Raw genomic sequence first — 19,009 nt, forward strand, 5'->3', positions numbered from 1 at the left:
AAGAAATTCTAGCCACTTTCACAACTGCTCGTGCCACAGCCGCCTTAAAACAAGCCCAGCAAACAGGCTCTGTTGAGTCAATTGGCTTGCCAAGACTGTCGGCTAAGCACATTGGCACTTTACACTATGCGCATTTTTTTTCTCCGTGTGGGCTACCGGAGGGTCAGTGATGCTTGCCATCTTTCATAATAAATTGTTTCTTTCTTTTGTAGGCAGGCCCATACATCTTGCAGATTTTTGATCACTATGTATGCAGTGGTCCCACTCTTCTTATGATGGCAGTCTTCCAGTCAGTGGCTATCGGATGGATTTATGGTAAAACACTGTTAAAGCTAATGCCTCTTGTTAGATTCTGAGAATCTGGACAAATCTCTGCGCATAAGCCATAAAACCAACATTGTCCTTGACCTTTAATCCCTCATATGGCACAGCCTTAAAAACTGACAGTTTTGTAAAGCAGTGGTCCCCAACACGGACTGTTGTGTAGTGGGCCTTTGTTTTTACGGACTGGCAGTGTGTGGCAGAAAATTACACTAAATCTGAAATAATACGACGGGGCTAAAAACAAACATTAAGCGCAGGGAAAATGTAACTCACCATATGCTGAATCAACCGTTTTTAATCGCAGCCTCTCCTAAAAGTTGACGACAAATATCCTTGGTCGAAGGCATAATGAGTTCTTCTCTAATCGTGAAAAGTTTCTTGGCTTTAGCAATCCGTTCGCCACGAAGTATGATGCTCTCAGTGCATTGGCTCTTGTTGCTTCGTTTGCTAGCTTTTAGCTGCATGTTATACAGAATGGACTTGGTTGTCAGCTCCTCTTTGAACTCAGCAGGTGGCCTTTTCCCTGTAAAACTGTCCAAAGTCGTCTGTTTTTCACTCATCTTCGCTAACGTCTGGGCTTGTTATTTCCGGGAACAAATTTGATGCGCCCATGTTATTATCGAGGACAAGCGCTCCGGAGTGGCTTAGCTAGCGCGAGTCAATTGTGCCTGCTTAGCATGCCAATAAAAAAACGATATTAACAGATCTAACAAAGTCAAATAAATTCAAAATGCAGATCATTGTTCAAAATACCCACGGGCCGAAAACAATTTCACACCAAATTACCGTAATTCATTTCATTCTGCTGGACTTTTTTTTTTTTTTAAGTTTTAATAACTTTATCATGAAAACATAGCTCTGATCTGTGATTCCCTATGCGTGCATATGTGGTTTTTTATTGGTATGGTAAGCAGGCAACGTTGACTTGCGCTTTCTTAGCAACTCCGGAGACCTAAAACTAACAAATAACCAACAAACTGCATGGAATTTGTTGAAGTCAACTCCCCCGACTAGTTAAACCCTCGCTAACTCGAAGATAAGCCTTACGTCCTAAATTCTGAACTTCCCCTTTAAATTCATTTATAGAAAAGTCATTTACAGGCAATGACATTTTTCTGCAACGGGGGTGCTCTGCCTCCATCAGTCTCCGCCTATAACAGAAACATGCTGCCATCCAAGCACTGTCTTTTTTAATTATAATTAGTAATTTTACTATATATTATCACTATACACTATTAGCAATGTTGCTAATAACAGCGTTAGAGTATAACTGCGTTATTTTTTTTCAGTAGTGAGTAATCTAATTAATTACTAATCCCATCTTTGCGTTACTGAGGATGTGAAGGGACGCATTACCAGTTTGGCTTAATGAAGCGTGAGTTGTTTGATTTTGTCACACATCAGCTGTGGCGAACTAGAGACTCAGAGAGCAGAGCGGGAGGGGGGAGGAAGGAATTGGGTGGTGACGCCGTTGCAAGCGTGATGATGATTGGGTAGGTGGGCAGACAATGCCCTGCTTCACTGCACGCTCTGACAACACATGACAGCGATAATGGCGATGGGCCAGGGAATTTCAAAGGTAGCGTTCTAACCGCGATAAGTGAAAAACCGCGAAGTAGCACCCCCTTAAATTTTTTTTTTTTTTTTTTTTTGTGTGTTCAATGTATTTATTCAGATTTACCAGAAGAGAGATAATATAAACATATTAAACTCATAATTATTAATAATTACATAATTAAAAAAAAAAAAAACTTATGTATATACAGTATATATTTTAATAAATGTTTTTTAGCACTTCAAATGTAATAATTATGATAAGTCTTTCGCTGTTTGGTGTGGTTTCAGTTGCACACTTTCTATCTCCTCAGAAGGGGTACATCATAGCATTCTCAACCTTGCATAAAGCATAAAGTAGAAAAATGCTTGTCTCTATTAAATGTTTCATTGAGTGAGTCCACTCAAATCCGCTCGAGCTGCTCACTTACACACAATGAGTTGCCACAGCAACTGTTTAACAAGTTAAATGATGATTAAGCAGCGATTTGAGTTTTGGCTCCCAGGCATCTGTGGAAAGATCAAACCTTAATGTCTGTCAGTCATCGTTAACTCTAATAAGCAACTCCAGTGAACTGCTTGACCAACAGAGAACAGCAGGAGGGAGAGTAAGACTATGTTAGTGTTCTGCTTATTGTGCAGTTGGCCTATCATGCAGAGATTTGCCCTGATTAATGGTCAGGTTTCATTTGTGTTTTCTTAACAGCCTAATATATTGAATCCAAAAAATACCAAATTTTCTAAAATACTGTCGCCTATATGGTGTTTTATTCTTCAATCAGATTATATAAACATCTTTGATGTGAAAGATGTTATAGAACGTATAATGGAATAACATGTAGAAGGTGAAAAGTATTATCAGTTACTTTGCTGAGTAGCAAATAACTCTTACGATGAGGTAACTGAGTTACTAATTACTTTTGAGTAAAGTAATTTTTTAAATGTAACTAATTACTTTTTCGAAGTAAGATTAACAACACTCACTTAACATTACATTATACAGTGTTAGTACATATAGTATATGCATATGGCAGAAAACACAGACAAGACTGAAAAACCAGTTTCTGCTCTTGCAACCCTCTTTAAAATAAACTGCTGTATTTTAAGTCAAAAGAACTGTTGTGTTTGATAGAACAATATGTCAATATGCTGCCATAGCAGATTCATGGCGTATTAAGCCCCCGAATTATTTTTAATTTGTCCGTTTTATGCTGAAAACCCAAACCCAACCCCGTTTACAGACATCGCGCAACCGCTTTTGTTTCAACCCAGCCATAAAACGAAGGTAATTAATTATACGTATTATTCAAAATGTCTGCCGTTTTTAGCTTAGAATCATTAATTGATGTCTCATATTTCGTTTAAAAAAAAAAAAAAAAAAAAAAACGACTTTAAAAAAATATTTAATTCACATATTTTAAACTTTTAAACAAATTATGTCACAATGAAAAAAATGGCGTCTGTAAAAAAGTCACGGATATCTACCTCATAACTATCGCTTAATTGTTTTTTTTTTTGTTGTTGTTGTTACAGTCACATTTTCTCCGATATGTTAGATGATACATAATCGATCCAAACAAAAAAAAAAGAAAAGGAAAAAAAACGTTTAGAAGGGTAAATATATGAAAAAGAAAATCTCGACCACTCCTTGATGTCTGCGATTTCTGCATCGCGACCCTTCCCATAAAATCCCCCAAAAATCTAGCTGTGGTCATTCACAGCTGTGTCTTGACACTCAGTGATACATGCTACATGGAGAGTTTGGATAGAAACAAGGTAAGTACTCGATAATATCTCCTTAAAGTCATGGTGTCTGTAATTCTGCTCTCGCGTGCTTTCACCTCCAGATAGGATTTTGCTGTTTAAAAAACTTTTTTTTTTTTTTAAAGATGCCCTCCTGTTCAAAATTTTTATTCCCCCAGAAAATTGAGATTTTTAGCTTTCCAATGCTGTATCAAACATGCATATTTGACAATTTTGAAAGTTGGCCAAATTGGGGGTCTCAGAGCTGAACTTCAAGTTACCTGAGTGTTTTCCGCCATATATATATAGTATAGTATATACAGTATACTACGGTATATTACGGTATATACGGTAGTATTTTAAGAATTATCACATTGTAACATTTTATTTTTCTGATTTAGACAGAGAGGTATTCACTGTAATGTGATATTTGACAACAGTAAACAAAGGCTTGTAGGCCTACAGCTTTTTATAGAGAACATGCATTCAGTCACAGAGTACAGCATGTTGTGTAATATGAGTTGGAGGCAGCACATTATAATTCTCTTGATCTTTTTTTAGGTGCTGACCGCTTTAGTGACAACATTGAGGATATGATAGGTTACAGACCTCTGTCGCTGATCAAGTATTGCTGGCTCTATGCTACACCTGCTATATGCAGTGTAAGAACAAAAAACAGTCGACTCATATGTATGTTTTTATTTCATTACATTTCATGCGACTTTTTGTCTCTTTTTGAAGGGAACACTCGTGTTCTTGTTGCTGAAATACACGCCACTCAAGTTCAACAACACGTATGTATATCCTTGGTGGGCCTATTGGATTGGCTGGTTCCTGGCGTCGTCATCGCTCTTTCTTATTCCTGTCTCCATGATCTGCAAAGTTGCCAAAGGAAAGGGGTCATTATGGCAGGTGTGTACTTCAGCGAGCTGTGATCGCCTTACATTGTTGTTCCTTTATAAAATGTGTCATACCTTGTGTGCCTTCAGCGTCTCAAGACAAGCACCCAATGTTCAGATGACCTCCCAATGATGGCAAAGGAAATGGCGACACTTCGCATTGCGCTGCACGTTCACGATGATGGGAAAAACAGTAATATTCGATAAACTAGCATTTGTTGAATCCCATTCTCAATGCGTTATGCTGTCTTAACAATATATAAGCAAAATCAGGACGTTAGCAAAAATTCTATTGCCAGTTAATATGTATACATTATGTATGGACAAACAGATAACCTGCAAGTTAAAGAAATAAGTTTTTCTAAACTTTTACATATCAGTCAATTGTAAGTCTTACCCTACAATACAGTGAACAACCGCCTTACAATTTTACATTTGCAGATTTTTGGGATGTGAGCCTTTCCGTCTTTGTTCACATCTAAAGTTTCTACCTATTTCTATGGTCAAGCCAAAGCCAGGTCCAGTATAAGAAACACAAAATCTTGCGCATTTTTACTTTTCGCGGCAGGGCTCGATACGTATTCGCAATAGATAGCGGGGGTTCACTGTAACATGTGATCATCATTTAAGAAATGGGACCAAAAATTCGATTCTCACTCAATAATTTATGTACCTCACTAAACATCAGTCCTGACAACACCAAATTATTAACTCTATTACTTGAGGGCTTGACATGTTTTGACAATTTCAGTTATTTCTGCATAAGTGAGATGTTTGACGTTTTAATTTCACCCAACTCATTCCTTATTAAAATTAGGAAAGGGTTTTGTATTTTTTTAGTGGAAAAATTTTACTCGCTGAGACAGGACTATTAAGGCGCTGACTAGTTTTTGCTAGTGAGGACGAAGAGTCCAATAAAATATGCACCTTACTGGATATCAAGGATACTGAACCAATGGCTTTGAGCATTTTTAGTCCCTAATCCCTATTTAGAAAGTGACACACACAGAAAAAAAGGCTTCTGAAGTCACATTTAAAAAAAAAAAAATTGAACTGCAAACGCATGCAAATTGCACAACCCTGGTGAAAAATAAACGCGTACCAAAACTTACCATCAGGATACTAGTTTGGAACAACTAATTTTATACTAAATATATTTTTATTGTAATTAAATTGTATAAAAAAAAATAAAATAAAAAAAAAAGCTCAACTTGAGTGTACTTAACGTACTTTTATGTGCTAAAGTGGAACAACTTCAAGTATACACTTAAGGCGTATTAGTTTATATGTACTAATATGTGCTCAAGTAGTAAAATTACTAGTACTTTATCTTGATTATGATTACATTAGAAATGAATTGCTAGTGTCTTTGAAATATAGTTTTTAATACAGTTCTACAGCGATAACAATATGCTTGCATTGTATACTTTGTCATTACTTCACTATTGTAGCTTCCCAAGAGCTGACAGTGGAATTTATTTAACTTAAATAGGCAAAGGAGTCAAGGTCAGTTTTCACATACTTTATTCACACCACACTCACTCATGTAATGCGTTTCACAACGATTTAAAATCGTGGTGTCAGATAACCCACAAGTCTTTGTGCCAGCAAATCCCACAAATAGGAGCGTCACGTTGCCACATCGAATGCACAAATAGGAGCGTTGCACTGGCACCCCATTGCGATGCAGGCAGTACTCCTATGACACTACACTATATTGCTTTCCAATTTGACTATTCTTAGAACTGTATTACTAGAACAGTATATTAAAGAAAGACTTCTGGGACTACTTCCAGGTGAAAATATATACTTTAATGTATTTGACAAAAACAAACTGCAAACATTGCATTCAATACAAATATAGCAATTGACAATTTCACTTGACTTAACTTATTAAACATTACATAAAAATCGCAAGAATTGCTATCAGGGTACTTTACACACAGAACAAAATGTCCTAAATGGGTCTGAGTGAATTTTTTGTAGAAATATTACTATTTTCACTTCATCATTAGACTGAAACATAGCACTCAAACTTGATATTATAGTGTTAATATTAAAATGTGCCATTTTAAGGTATGCTCTCAGAGAACTTTGAGCATGGATTTTGAAATGTCAAAAATAATTGGAAAAAGTAAAAAAAAAAAAATTTTTTTTAAATACACATAATTTCTATTTTAAGCGTATTTTAGTCTACTATATTTATATCACGTGTAATACAGTATACATTTTTTGAAGTCCGTTCAATGTATAAGGACGAAAGCATAATTTTAATATATATATTTTTTAATATTTTTGAAAAAGTACCATTTGTTAAAGTACATTTTTAAATACATTATTAAATTGTGAACATACTTGAAATACAATAAAGTACTTTTTTTTTCACCAGGGAACATTTCAATGTACATTGGTGCCTTGAGAAATGAGTGCCTTGACTTATGAGTTTGTCAAGATAGGCGTTATCACTTGTTTGAATTTTTTATACAGCGAAATGAACAAAAAATTAAATATGAGTGTGCTTCAGACCCACATTACTAGCTAGATAGCGGTGATACTCAATGTACAGTGTTGCATTGAGATATGAGTTTTTTTTGTTTTTGTTTTGTTTTGATGTGACCCATCACTAGCGTCAAAATATTGTTGAGTACATTATTGTCATTATTATGAAAAAAATATGTTTAGAAGTTTGGGGGGGTGGCGGTTTGGGAGTCTGTTTAATTGAATGGGGAAAGTTACTAATGGAGTGTGGTCACAAAATTAATTGAAACACGTATTTCAAGGCACCACTGTATAGCAACACTTCATATGACACCAAAGGATTGTAATCCAATTCATAAGATTTCTTTAAAATTGTGTGACAGTTACAACATTTTGTTTTAGTAGAGCAACATTGTTATTTTCTTATTAGTCAAGAGAGTGTAGAGAGTGTAGTTTTTACATCTAATATAGACAATTTTAATATAGCTTCATTTATCTTATTTTTGTTTTCACACTTAGTAGTTAGTAGTTCTCATGTAGTTTTACAACTGTTGTCAGCCATACCAGCAGCAGCAACATCCTTTTTTAAACAGAATGTTCATCTCTGTTGGGGTAACAACAGTGCATGTTAAACAAGTTTAATATATTTTTGATCGCAATTCCTTTTGTGTGTGGCCAATGACGAGTTCGGAAAGGCAAGGCACTGCGTGATAATGAAATTTATATCTTTTTACTAAAAACTAGACAAATATTCTTGGAATGACTTTGATTTTTTTGCTGTGTAAAAAGACAATTTCCTGCTTGTTTCGTCCTATCACAATTTGGACTAATTTATCAGAATTTTTTTCACCTGGTAAATCCAAATCCTAAAACAGCATTTAGGAATGGCTGCTAATGGCAAAATAATCATCTACTTAGCGATCATAACACTTTGCACCTTCCCAGATTACGCATCAATTCTGCCACTGAAAATGTCTGGTTTCATGGCGACTGTAAGATCAGTAATTGTCAGATACAGTGGTACTTCTACATACAAACTCGTTACAGGACCTGGTTTGTAAGTCAAAATGGTAGTATGTCGGCCGGGATTTTCCCATAAGAATACATTATAATTCGATTAATTCGTTCCACAGCCCAAAAACCAAAGCTAAATCCTTCATAAATACTGCCAGTACAATTACAAATAGCAATTACACATAGCAAAACAAAATTATAAATACAAATCGGAATGATAATAGATTGGAGTACAGGTTGGTTGAACCTGCTGAGCATAGCTGTTTGTCGCACCTCCGACGGTGCCGGTGAGCCCGCTGCAGGGTCGTCAGCCGGGAGCCACTCCACATCAATGTTTCGCCCCTTTCATCCCGGAACATCTCTGGGTGGTGGGGCAGTGACAGGGACGTCTCCCTACCACTCCCTGCAGCTGCCTTATGGGCTGGGCCCCAAGGACTATGCATGGCAGGGCAGTCCATGTCCCTGAGTCAAGCACAAGTCTGACCGCGTACCAAGTAAACACGGAAGTCCTAAGCTCCTTGTTTCCCCCACACGTTATCTTTCCTCCGGAGCCAGAGCCAAAAGCTGTCTTGCTCTGCTTTCTCTGCCCGGTCCTTCAAGGCTTTCCTCAGTTTCATTCCTGTGATTCCGAGTGACACCATGAGCCGCTGGGTGGAGTTTCCTGTGAAGCCTCTGCACCTGACGTCTGCTGGTAAAACTGTTGCCTTCTAGCCTGCATGGCGACATGCAGCAACCAAGCCGGCGTATTACTCCTTCTTTCTCTCGAAGGCGGTGTCCATCCCCTCTTCTCACGGAACTGTTAGCTCCGCCATGATGACTGTCCTCATGGGAAAGACCAGAGGACAATGTCCGGCCGGAGGGTGCGGTATTTAATGACTCCGGGGAACGTGAGTTGCCCATCCAAGACGGCTCTCATGTTCCAATTGCCTCCAGGGGAAAGTAGGGACCACTGTTTAGTGCTGCTGCTGTGCTTCTTGCCTCCTTGCTGGATGAACTGGATCCTCTGTTGTGATGTTAGCGAGCTGGTGTTGTTAACTTCAAGCCTACGGGCCTCGAGGATTTTGGCCAGCTTGCGCAGGACTTTATCATGGCGCCACCTGAACCGGCCCTGTGTCAGTGCAGCCTTGCAGCCAGAGAGGATGTGTTGCAGACTCGAGTTGCTGGAGGTGCAGAGATGGCATGTCTCCTCTTAGCCATACCTTAAGTGCATGTTCAGGGGACTGGGAAGTGTGTCGTATGCGGCTCTAATCATGAAGCTGAGCCTTGCTTGGAGATTCCTCCACATGTCAGCCCATGAGATAGTTCTATTGACAACAGCCTCCCAAGTCGTCCATCTTCTTTGCTGCTGTTGGCTGACAGCTTTGATTTTGTAGCTCTCTTCTTCGATCTTGACGTCTTGGGAGATCACCAGGTCTTTCCTTTCCTTCCTTGAAGCCTTGGACCACATATTTGATGTAAGACCCCAGCTGAAGCCAGACCTGCCTTGCTACTGAAACCCGACAACTTCCAAGTGTTTTAGGTGGGTAATAGCCTGATCGACAGCCTTGGTGGCGACCCACTTGCGGCCTGTGCATACATGGGCCTTGGTGTTTGGGACAGCTGGGTCAGGTGAGTCCATGAGTTAAAAAACAAGCCTCACCTTTTCCTTTCTATACCCCAAGCTGATGGACTTCCAGGGGAGCTTCAGTGTAGTGCTCCCAAAAAGCGCTGCGGTAGAAAGGCATCGGGGCAGACCTAGCCACTTTCGGAGGTAGTTATTGGTTTTCGAGTCCAGTTTCTGGGCTGTGGTAAGGCTGATGTCACAGAGTTTGAGGGGCCACATCAGGCGATGGTACAGGGTGAATTGTTAACACCGGACCTTGAACTTTCCTGGCAGTGGGCTCCGGTCAATCTTGCTTAGGCCATCCAGCAGCTGGGAGCCGATCGAGGTGGCCATATGTTTGTCCGACAAGTCGGCTATGTACAGCCTTCCAAGGCTTCGTACTGGTTGGTCCACTAGCAGCGGGATTTCCTCGCTGTTTACTGTGAAGCAGATGGTATCAGTCCATATGCCTTTCCTGATGGAGAGGCTGCGGGACTTCGCTAGCTTTATCCTCATCCGGGCCCATGCTAGCAGCTCTTTGAGCCTTTTCAGGAGTCTTACTGTGCAAGCCTAAGTCTGGAGGAGGGTGGTTATGTTGTCCATGTAGCTCTGGATGGATGGAAGTTGGTGGCTATACTGCGATCTAACGCCTCTGGCCATCTGCCTTCCGCTGATCAGGATGATCTCAAATGCTGCTGTGTAAAGGATGGGGGACATGGAACAACCAATGGCTATCCCTTTCTCCAGCCAGTTGAGTCCTTCTGGTTAGAGTAGAAGATCTGGAAGTTCTAGTAGCAAATAATTTGCTACTAGGCCCTGAATGCGTGATGCTATGAGGAAAAATCCAAGGCGAAGTGGATGAGCTGATGGGGAATAGACCCGTTGGCATTTGCTAGATCTAGCCAGACCACGTGCAGATCTGACTTGTTCTGCTTTGCTGAATGGATATGTTCCCAAATCATAGCAGAGTGCTCCACACAGCCGGGAAAGCCAGGGTCATGTGCTTTGCCATCACCGAAAAGATCTTCCCCTCCACGGTCAATAAGGTAATGCCTCTGAATGGGTGATGCTACTGGAGTCTTTCTCTTTTGGGATGAAAGTGGTGACTGCTCTGCTCCATGCTGACGGAATGGACTGGGATTTCCAGGCAGAGCACATTAGCCTCAACAGCAGCTTCACGGTCCTGGGGCAGTTTTTGTAGACTCTGTATGGCACGCCATTTGGTCCCGGCGCAGAAGCAGCTCTTGCTCGCTCTACCATGTGCTTGACTTTGGACCACTTGGGGGAGGAGATGTCAAATGGAGAGTTGGGTTCTGTTGGGCGGGGAACATACCCTGGTGATCCGAGGGGGCACTCCCTCATGCTGTCCCTAAGATGGTCTTTGATGTGTTCTTCTAGCTCCTGCTCCGAAACCTGCAGCGTTCCCGATTTCTTCTTCTCCAACAAGACCCGAGCGTACTTGAAAGGGTCTCGGAAAAAACTAATTAAAAAAAAAAAACAATATGATAATAACTAAGGTTGTCCCAAACGATTATTTTTCTCCCGATTACTCTGCAGACTTTTTTTTTAACAATTAGTCGACTAGTCTAATCATTTTTTAATGAACTTTTTTTTAACTAATCTTCTAATCTGGAGTGAAGTATGTGAAAAAAAAAAATATGATGAACGTTGATATGACTCTACGACGGCGTATTAGGGCCAAATAAATGAATACATTTATGAAAAAAGGAACCAGATTAAAGTCGTAATATTGCTACGAGAAAAAAACGTCACATTATTACGTAGGGGTAATGTAGCTGTGAGCCGCTTTCTGAGCCACAACAAAGCATTAGTATATATTAAACAAAATAATAAGGATTTTCACATTTGTAAAACTGATTCTAAAACACAAACTTTCAATATTATTGATTTCAACAGAGACGACAATGCGCTACATTAGCCCCACATTAGCCCCTAATACGCTGTCGTACGACCACATAAAGGTAACTTCAATAAAAAAGTGGAGTTATATGGAATTAACGATCCACCAGCTAGTTGTCTCCTGTCGTCTTCCAAAACTATACATGGGTGACGGCGCTTTAAGTGTTCATTCACAGCCAACGTGCTGCAGTGGTATGCAAGCTTGGAATAGCAGAGACTGCACACGACAGCGTACCCTTCTTTGTTTTGTTAAAATAAGTCCATGCTTTGGCCTGTTTTTTGGCTTTGTGCCGCTTTCCCCACTTAAATCAAGAGCGCCCGCTATTTTCAACTTTCCACGCATATATATTTTTTTAACCCTTAATCAACGGTCGACGGAATGGTTTGCTCGTCAACGCATATACGTCATCGATGACGTAGACTAGTCAGGACAGCTCTAATAATAATAATTATTTTATGTAATGAATTGGGTTCTAATGTAGCAGTTGTGTTTTGCATGCTGTTCCTGAATTCACCGTGTAACTGACGACAGAGTGATAGAGGGGCGGAGAGAGTTTACTTTCCCTTTTCATGTGGTTGTTGGCGTCGGCTGCTGAGTTGCACAAGTTCTGAAATAAATGATTAAAAACCTGACAAAGCTGGCGATACTCTTGCCGATGTTAGAATAATAATAATTGTCACCTTAACTTATTAAGACTGGCGAACGGAGGTCGGAGGAGGACTGTCGTGATCATCGACACATTCGTCGTAGACGTATTGTTGTCCCATGTTGATTTCTCTCACAAGAAAATCCGTCTTGCGTCCATCTTGCAGCAAAACAATGAAATTGTCATAAATCCTCTTATTTCGAGCATGTCGACATATGTCTAGACAAATGACGGGTCAAATTTTATGTCGGATGTCGAAAAGATCGTATGTCAAGGTACCACTGTATGTCTAAATTTTCATCAGCTGTGCGAAACATGCATACATCTGCTTACTAACACATACTCTATCAAATATTTACACATATAGTTACACGTATGCTTCAATTTCTCCTACTTGCAACATACAGGTGCTGACGTTTTGTCATCATTCATCATAATGCTTTAAAAGGGAGAAAAGTGATCATAATTAAAATCAAAATTGGTCCCTTGATGCCCTCTGCTGGCGATTTCGTTTTATTCTCCTTGTCTACAAGTGTGAAATTCACTGTAAAGTTGCTTGTAACACTCCCACACTAACCCCTTTGAAAAAATATACTTGTAAAAACATTTATGGCACAGAATGAGTTAAGGTGCGGGTTTTTAACCGCACTCCATGAAGCACATGATATCTGCTCACGCATCCCTTTATTTGGTTATTTTACCACCCGCAATTGCACCAGCTTTCTTTCCACGTAAATGTCTTGTAGGCATGAGTGTCATGAATGGATATGTTGCGAGCATAATGTCTAAATGTGTTTTCTTTATGCATTGTCAGTAGAACCCAAATGTTTTGGGGAACAAATTGTCCTTAACAGAGCCTTTCTCTTTTCTACCAGTACCCTGTTGACTGGGCCCATATGGGGTATTGCAACACTTGGCTTAGTTCCCTGCGCTGTCTAGTTAGTTAAGTCCATCTGACCTCATGTGTACTGCTGGGTGTCACAGCGTCAGTTTGGACATTTCCACTTCATTTCCTTTTGGCACCTTCCCCATGCTGCCTGCACTTTTAGAGAATGCAAGCCAAACAGCATGCATAAGCACGTTGCAAAACAAGCAGACTAATAAGTTCAAGCCTACGCACATTTTCAACCATGTTATAAACGTTTTAATTTCCTGGCAAAGGGTCATTCTTCTTTATTTTCTTTGAAAGCTCTACTCATTCTTCATTAGGAAATTGCATTTTTTTTAATATCACGTTTGTGGTGCTCTGTCAAACGACTAAGTGCAGTCATGGGTCTTGGAAGCTGTTGCTACGGAAAAGAATCCACACAGCAATGTGCTGTTAGAATGGTGGAGCTCAGCTTTTACTTCAGCGCAAACAACAAGTGCCTCAGTTGTGCAAGGCATGTAAGTTCGACCACAAGTATGAAAGGAAGTTTCTAAAATAACTAATCGAAAGCTGTTTTAGCATTTATTCAATATCCTTGATATCCGTATACCTTACCATAGTCATGAAGCTGGATTTTAAATATATAAATAAAATAAATGCTTAGAATGCTTTACGAAAAGCTGTTTGAAAGCTTTTGTGTCAACGATATTGGGGGAAATTTTACTAATTCTGTGTGGTAATTATTTTACTAGTAAGGAATTGAGGATGAACATTGTTCTCAAAAATGGAGCTTAAACTGGATAACAATGGTATGAAATAAATATTCAAACAACTTTCCATAGGTTTAATGGAGGCTTTGAAAGTGTGCTCAAAATATGTACTGTTAATATTTAGGGGCAAATTAAGATTTATTTGTGTGCCTTGTCAATCATCTCATTTAGCTACTTGGAGGGTTCTGCAGTGACATTTGATTTGTACAAAGTTGGAAGTGATTGAGCAAAAGTTAGGAAATGAAACAAAGTCTTTAAGACGCATTCAGTAAAGAAGGCAATAGACATGAAAATGATGCCAACTCTGACCTCTGCCTAAACATCTTTTAAAAAGCTCCTCATCCACAACTACAGTACCATTATTGTTGTTTGTACAATATACAGCAGGGATGTCCAAACTAGTCCACATAGGGCCGCAGTGGGTGCTGGGTTTCATTCCAACAAGACAAGACGACACCTTTTCACCAATCTGGAGTTTTACAAGTGTAACCAGTTGAGTGCAGTCAGATGCTGCTTGTTTTAGCAGAAACTTCATTGGTTAAACACTCTGCGTTCGCTTGGTAGGAACAAAAGCCAAGGACCCACAGCGGCCCCTAATATACAGTATAAGACCCTATTTTTGTAGACTGCGCCACATGCTTTGATGCTGAGCATGACATAAATGTAATTTGGTGCTGCCAATTTTTGAATTTGGTAGACAGATCTGCACCAACAAGAGCATACGGGTGCAGCGAAGGTGTGGCTTAGCAGACACACCCAGTGTATTGGCAATTTCCTGGACGATGGGCACACTTAAACTACTCTGGTCAAGTGGGGGTTTCAAGCTTACTCAAGTGTAAAAGCAGCATCCTGCAACCTCCTCCAACCCCACCACTGACATTTTTAAGCGATAGTGAACCGTTTGTATGAAAGGACCTTCATAAACACAATTACTGTAGGTTAAAAAAGCTGATCAGTCACATCCATGGGTGCTGGCGTTCTCGTTAACTACTCCCATTGAACAAATTTCCTGCAAGTTGAAGCAGTACTGACCTGTACACCTCAAAGTTACCTAGCGTAAAACACACTCGTTGATAACAATGTTTTCCTGTGCAATATTTACACACACCTTAACATGAAGAAGAAGCATCAAGAACAAAGTGTCGGTATGATTAATTTCTTTCTTAACACAGTGTCACTGAGTGCGGTGTTGCTTTCCTTTAGCGCTTCAGAGCTGGAGAAATTAGCCACACAACCACACTGACTCTGAGTTTATAAAATTTGGCAGTTAACTACCACGTGTCAAAACATATCCAGAGAGCAGAGGTGGGAAGTGTAGTCAAAAAATTAGTAGCGTTACTTCAAGATACTATTACTTAAGTAAGAGTAAAATTAGTCATCTAAAAAGTATACTCATGTAGAAGAAAAAAAATATTTAGTGAAAAGAATACTCAAGTAATAAGTAACATTGTGAATAACTGGTTATGATTGATTTTTTAAATAATATTTTTTTTTCTCAGCACAAAATTATCTATACGAATTGTTATTATTATACTGTTCATTGACCCATGACATAACCATATTAAGCCGAATAAGAAAAAAAAAAAAAAAATCATTGAATTCCGGCGTGAGAAAAAAACAGAAATAAAGCATCATTTGTCCAAAGAGCATGAGTGTCCTCTAGTGGAGAAAATAGTTCCCATTTTGAATAGTTAAATAGTGAATAGTTCCTTCATAGTTCCTGTTATGGAATTAAAAGGTTCATATCTCCGGTTTTCCGTGATCAATCGGTGCCAAATAAAAACTGGAAGACAGGTTAAAATCCTTGCATTCGAGTCATGTTGAGTGCAGCGCTCTATGTGAAGTACTTCATTTTTTACGGTGCTTTAACGACGCCACGTGATCAAACAGGCTGGCGTGAAGATAGAATGGCAAGCTTGCGTCCGATTGGTATAATGGATTCATGCAATTATTTTTGCAATGTCTCATTGTTGAAATCGGTATAGCTACCCTGGTAATTCACCAGCCACGTCTCTACTCTTGACATCGCTAGCAAAAAAATACATCTAGTATGTAAAATAAAGAGGAAAAATGTAATGACTCTAGTGTCGCCCAAGGTAGCAGTGTTTTTTCTTCACAAATCTACTCAAGTAAAAAGTACAGTTTAGTAAAACTACTCTTAGATGTACAATTTCTCAAAAAGTTACTCAACTAAATGTAACAGAGTATATGTAACGCATTACTACGCACCTCTGCATACGGTAAGATCATTGTTATTATCGTGAACCTTGTAGGCCTATTGCAAATCATATTGTATCGTATCGCGTGAACATAGAACGGCAAGCTTGAGTCTGATTGGTATAATGGAGTCATGTGATTATCGTTGCGACGTCTCATTGGTGAAACTGGTAGAGCTACTTTTGGCATTGCTGGCAAATAAAAAAGTAAAATCTAATATGTAGAATAAAGAGGAAAAGTGGAACGATTAGTGTAGGCCCAAAGTAGCGGAGTCAGAGTAGCGTTTATTCTTCAGAAATCTACTCAAGTAAAAACTATGGCTTAGTAAAACTACTCTTAGAAGTCTGTTTTTTCAACAACAACAACAAAAAAAGTTACTCAAGTAAATGTAACACGTTACTACCCACCTCTGCCAGAGAGGGTATCCTTAAACGACAGGATATTGTGGATGACGTGGTATCATTATTATTCTTTCTTTTTTAACCTGTCCTGTTCAGCTGTTTGACATGGAAAATGGAAATCTGAGTGTACGATTAGTCTGAACAGTTTTAATGTTTCACATTGGAGAATGACACACTCCCGCTGTGATCATTCAACATAGTGGTATTAATTAAATAATTATACGCTTAAGCCCTTATCATTTCTAGTACGGAGGTAGTCTGAATTTCAAGACGTTGACTACTGATTTTGCTTAGAAGCACATGCAAACAGATCCTGTATGTCAAGGAATTTCATTCATGCATAGAACACTCTGTACCATAATATGAATCATCATACAATCAATCATTTTAATGCATAATTGTTGTGTTCTTCATAAACATACCCCAACTGACCGGGGAACGGCCATTGGTGATGATGGGGAAAGGAAAGAGTAGGCTGGGTGTTTACACAAGTAATCACAGTCGAAAAATGGTCCTTTAAGTGACCTCCATGAATTGGCCCCCCCATCAGATGCAAATTTATATAAAATGATTTCAGTCCTTTTGTGCTATGTTTGTGCTGGAAAACATTTCATTTATGCTGCTATCGTTTTAGCAATTCTTTTATAGGTCAATCTGAGGGTCAATCATGCCCCTATTTTGATTAAAAATGGTCTTGATCTTTTATGTTTCGTATGTGCCCGTTTGTGCTGCCATCAATTGTGAGATATTAATTTCAAGTGATGACGTCACGCAGCACCCCATTTCCATTTATTCGTTTGTTCTACGTTTGCGCTAGTTGTTGTGACACCCTTGTTATTGAGTTGGTGATGTCATCACTCGAAATTAACACCTCAAGATCTCAAAAACGATAGCAGCATAAACAAAACTTTTTACAGCACAAACGATTGACATCATTTCAATATAAATTTGCATCTGATGGGGAACCAACTTCACGGAGGTCTTTAAGTGTCCGTTTCACTGTTCAGATCTGCCAGGCCAAATTTATGTGATTTGCCCGGTATATTTGCTTTACCTCTTTGGCCTCCACTAAGCAAACCAGTAACTCCTTCCATCAGATAAGAGTACGAGCTGTGCCAACAAATGAGCCACTGTTAGATGGAATGGAAAGAAATCTGCTTATTGGTACGAAAAACTCGGAGGTGTTCACATCTCTTAGCGACGCACCCCGCTTTTCCAAAGTGCACACAAAAATAGGGCCAATGTACTGTAACCAACAACAGACAACACAATACCAAATGAACAATATCTCTTTTTAAAGGGATTGCTATGTGTACTGTGGTAATGTTAATATGAGAAGCCAGGGAGAGGAATGCTCATTCATTCATCCTCTGTACCGCTTATCCCCATGAGTGTTGCTGTGGTGTGGGAGCCTATCTCAGCTAACAATGGGCAGGGTACACCCTGAACAGGTTGCTTTTATTTCTGATGAATTTTATTTATCATAAGGTATTTACCTGTTGCTGGCTCAATTTTCACTTTATTTTTTTTTTATTATAATCTTTGGTGGAAGTTTTGTGGAATTTTTGTATTAATGGATTTCATGTTCACTTTACACTGTTTGTCTTTACTGTAACTTTAAATTTGTATATTAAAATACATTATGAGGCTGTCTCAAATATCTTGTGTGTAATGGTCACCCAAAGTGATGTTTTCAATATTGATTCAGATATAAACAAAAGAAAAAATTCAAGGCCAAAAACAGTACGTTCTTGAAAATATCATTAATGATTAATAAATTTTGAATTTTCCAATAGAAGTAATGCGGTTATACAGTACAAGTAGTTTCTTTTTCTATGCAATTGTGAAGTATGAACTGCATTAAAAACATCTCAAAATAAATTTAACATTACATTCAAAATCCTTATTGTAATTTCTGAGAACAAAATAATTTAGCAATCCATGGAAAATTCTAGATTCATTTAGAGAGTGCTCGAAATCATAACTTTATTTTATTTTTTTTTTTTGGGGGGGGGGGGGGTGAAATACATGGGTTTGACTTTTAGCTATTTCCTCAACATCACTTGTAATGTGCCTCACTGATGTGCATGGCCTCCAATAAAGAGTATGAAAACACAACAACCACTGGGTAGATAGATGGTCTCCTACAATTGATATCAAAAGTGTGGATGCCTCTTTACATGCCAGGTTTTTGAGATATAGTGAGGGATCACTTGTGAGTAAAATCACTTGTTTTCATTCCCTAATAGAACCATTTAGAATCATGGTGAAATGGTTACAATTTTATTGAATTAAACCATAACAAAATACCCCAAACGTGGGCAAACGTATAATAGGCTGCAACAATAAATGTTGGAAAAAGCCTAGAATATCTGAAACCTTTAAGTGACTCAACAATGTGATGGACTGGTATCATTATTAACACAGGTTTACCCTCAGTGGTAAGAGTGTGCACAGTTGTTCAGCCATTATCTCAATTGCTTTATGGTCTACTTCGGAACTACTCTAAAATATTTCTTTTTTCCCCACTTGAGTTGAATAGGTCATTATGCAGTATACATACCTAATATCACTTTCTCAAAAGTTAAGGTT

At 38.9% G+C, this 19,009-nt stretch overlaps 1 protein-coding gene and 1 long non-coding RNA gene across 2 annotated transcripts in view; one reads left to right on the forward strand and one right to left on the reverse strand.

Moving 5' to 3' along the window:
• The window catches only part of LOC130921611 (sodium- and chloride-dependent GABA transporter 2-like), a 64,530-nt gene extending 46,472 nt beyond the window's left edge, over nt 1-18,058 (forward strand). Inside the window, exons 11-14 of the mRNA XM_057845694.1 lie at nt 213-315; nt 4,183-4,283; nt 4,363-4,533; nt 4,611-18,058. Of these exons, the coding sequence (XP_057701677.1) occupies nt 213-315; nt 4,183-4,283; nt 4,363-4,533; nt 4,611-4,727 (492 nt within the window). The 3' untranslated portion in view covers nt 4,728-18,058. The remainder of the gene's footprint in view (nt 1-212; nt 316-4,182; nt 4,284-4,362; nt 4,534-4,610) is intronic.
• On the reverse strand, nt 4,290-12,303 carry LOC130921612 (uncharacterized). Its single transcript, XR_009064381.1, has 3 exons — nt 12,196-12,303; nt 4,596-4,685; nt 4,290-4,496 (listed from the first exon to the last, which is right to left on the reverse strand). It is a non-coding gene; the product is annotated as an uncharacterized LOC130921612 (long non-coding RNA).
• Nucleotides 18,059-19,009: the final 951 nt, after the last annotated feature.

The sequence above is a fragment of the Corythoichthys intestinalis genome, chromosome 9, assembly GCF_030265065.1.
Source record: "Corythoichthys intestinalis isolate RoL2023-P3 chromosome 9, ASM3026506v1, whole genome shotgun sequence".
NCBI classification, from domain to species: Eukaryota; Metazoa; Chordata; class Actinopteri; order Syngnathiformes; family Syngnathidae; genus Corythoichthys; species Corythoichthys intestinalis.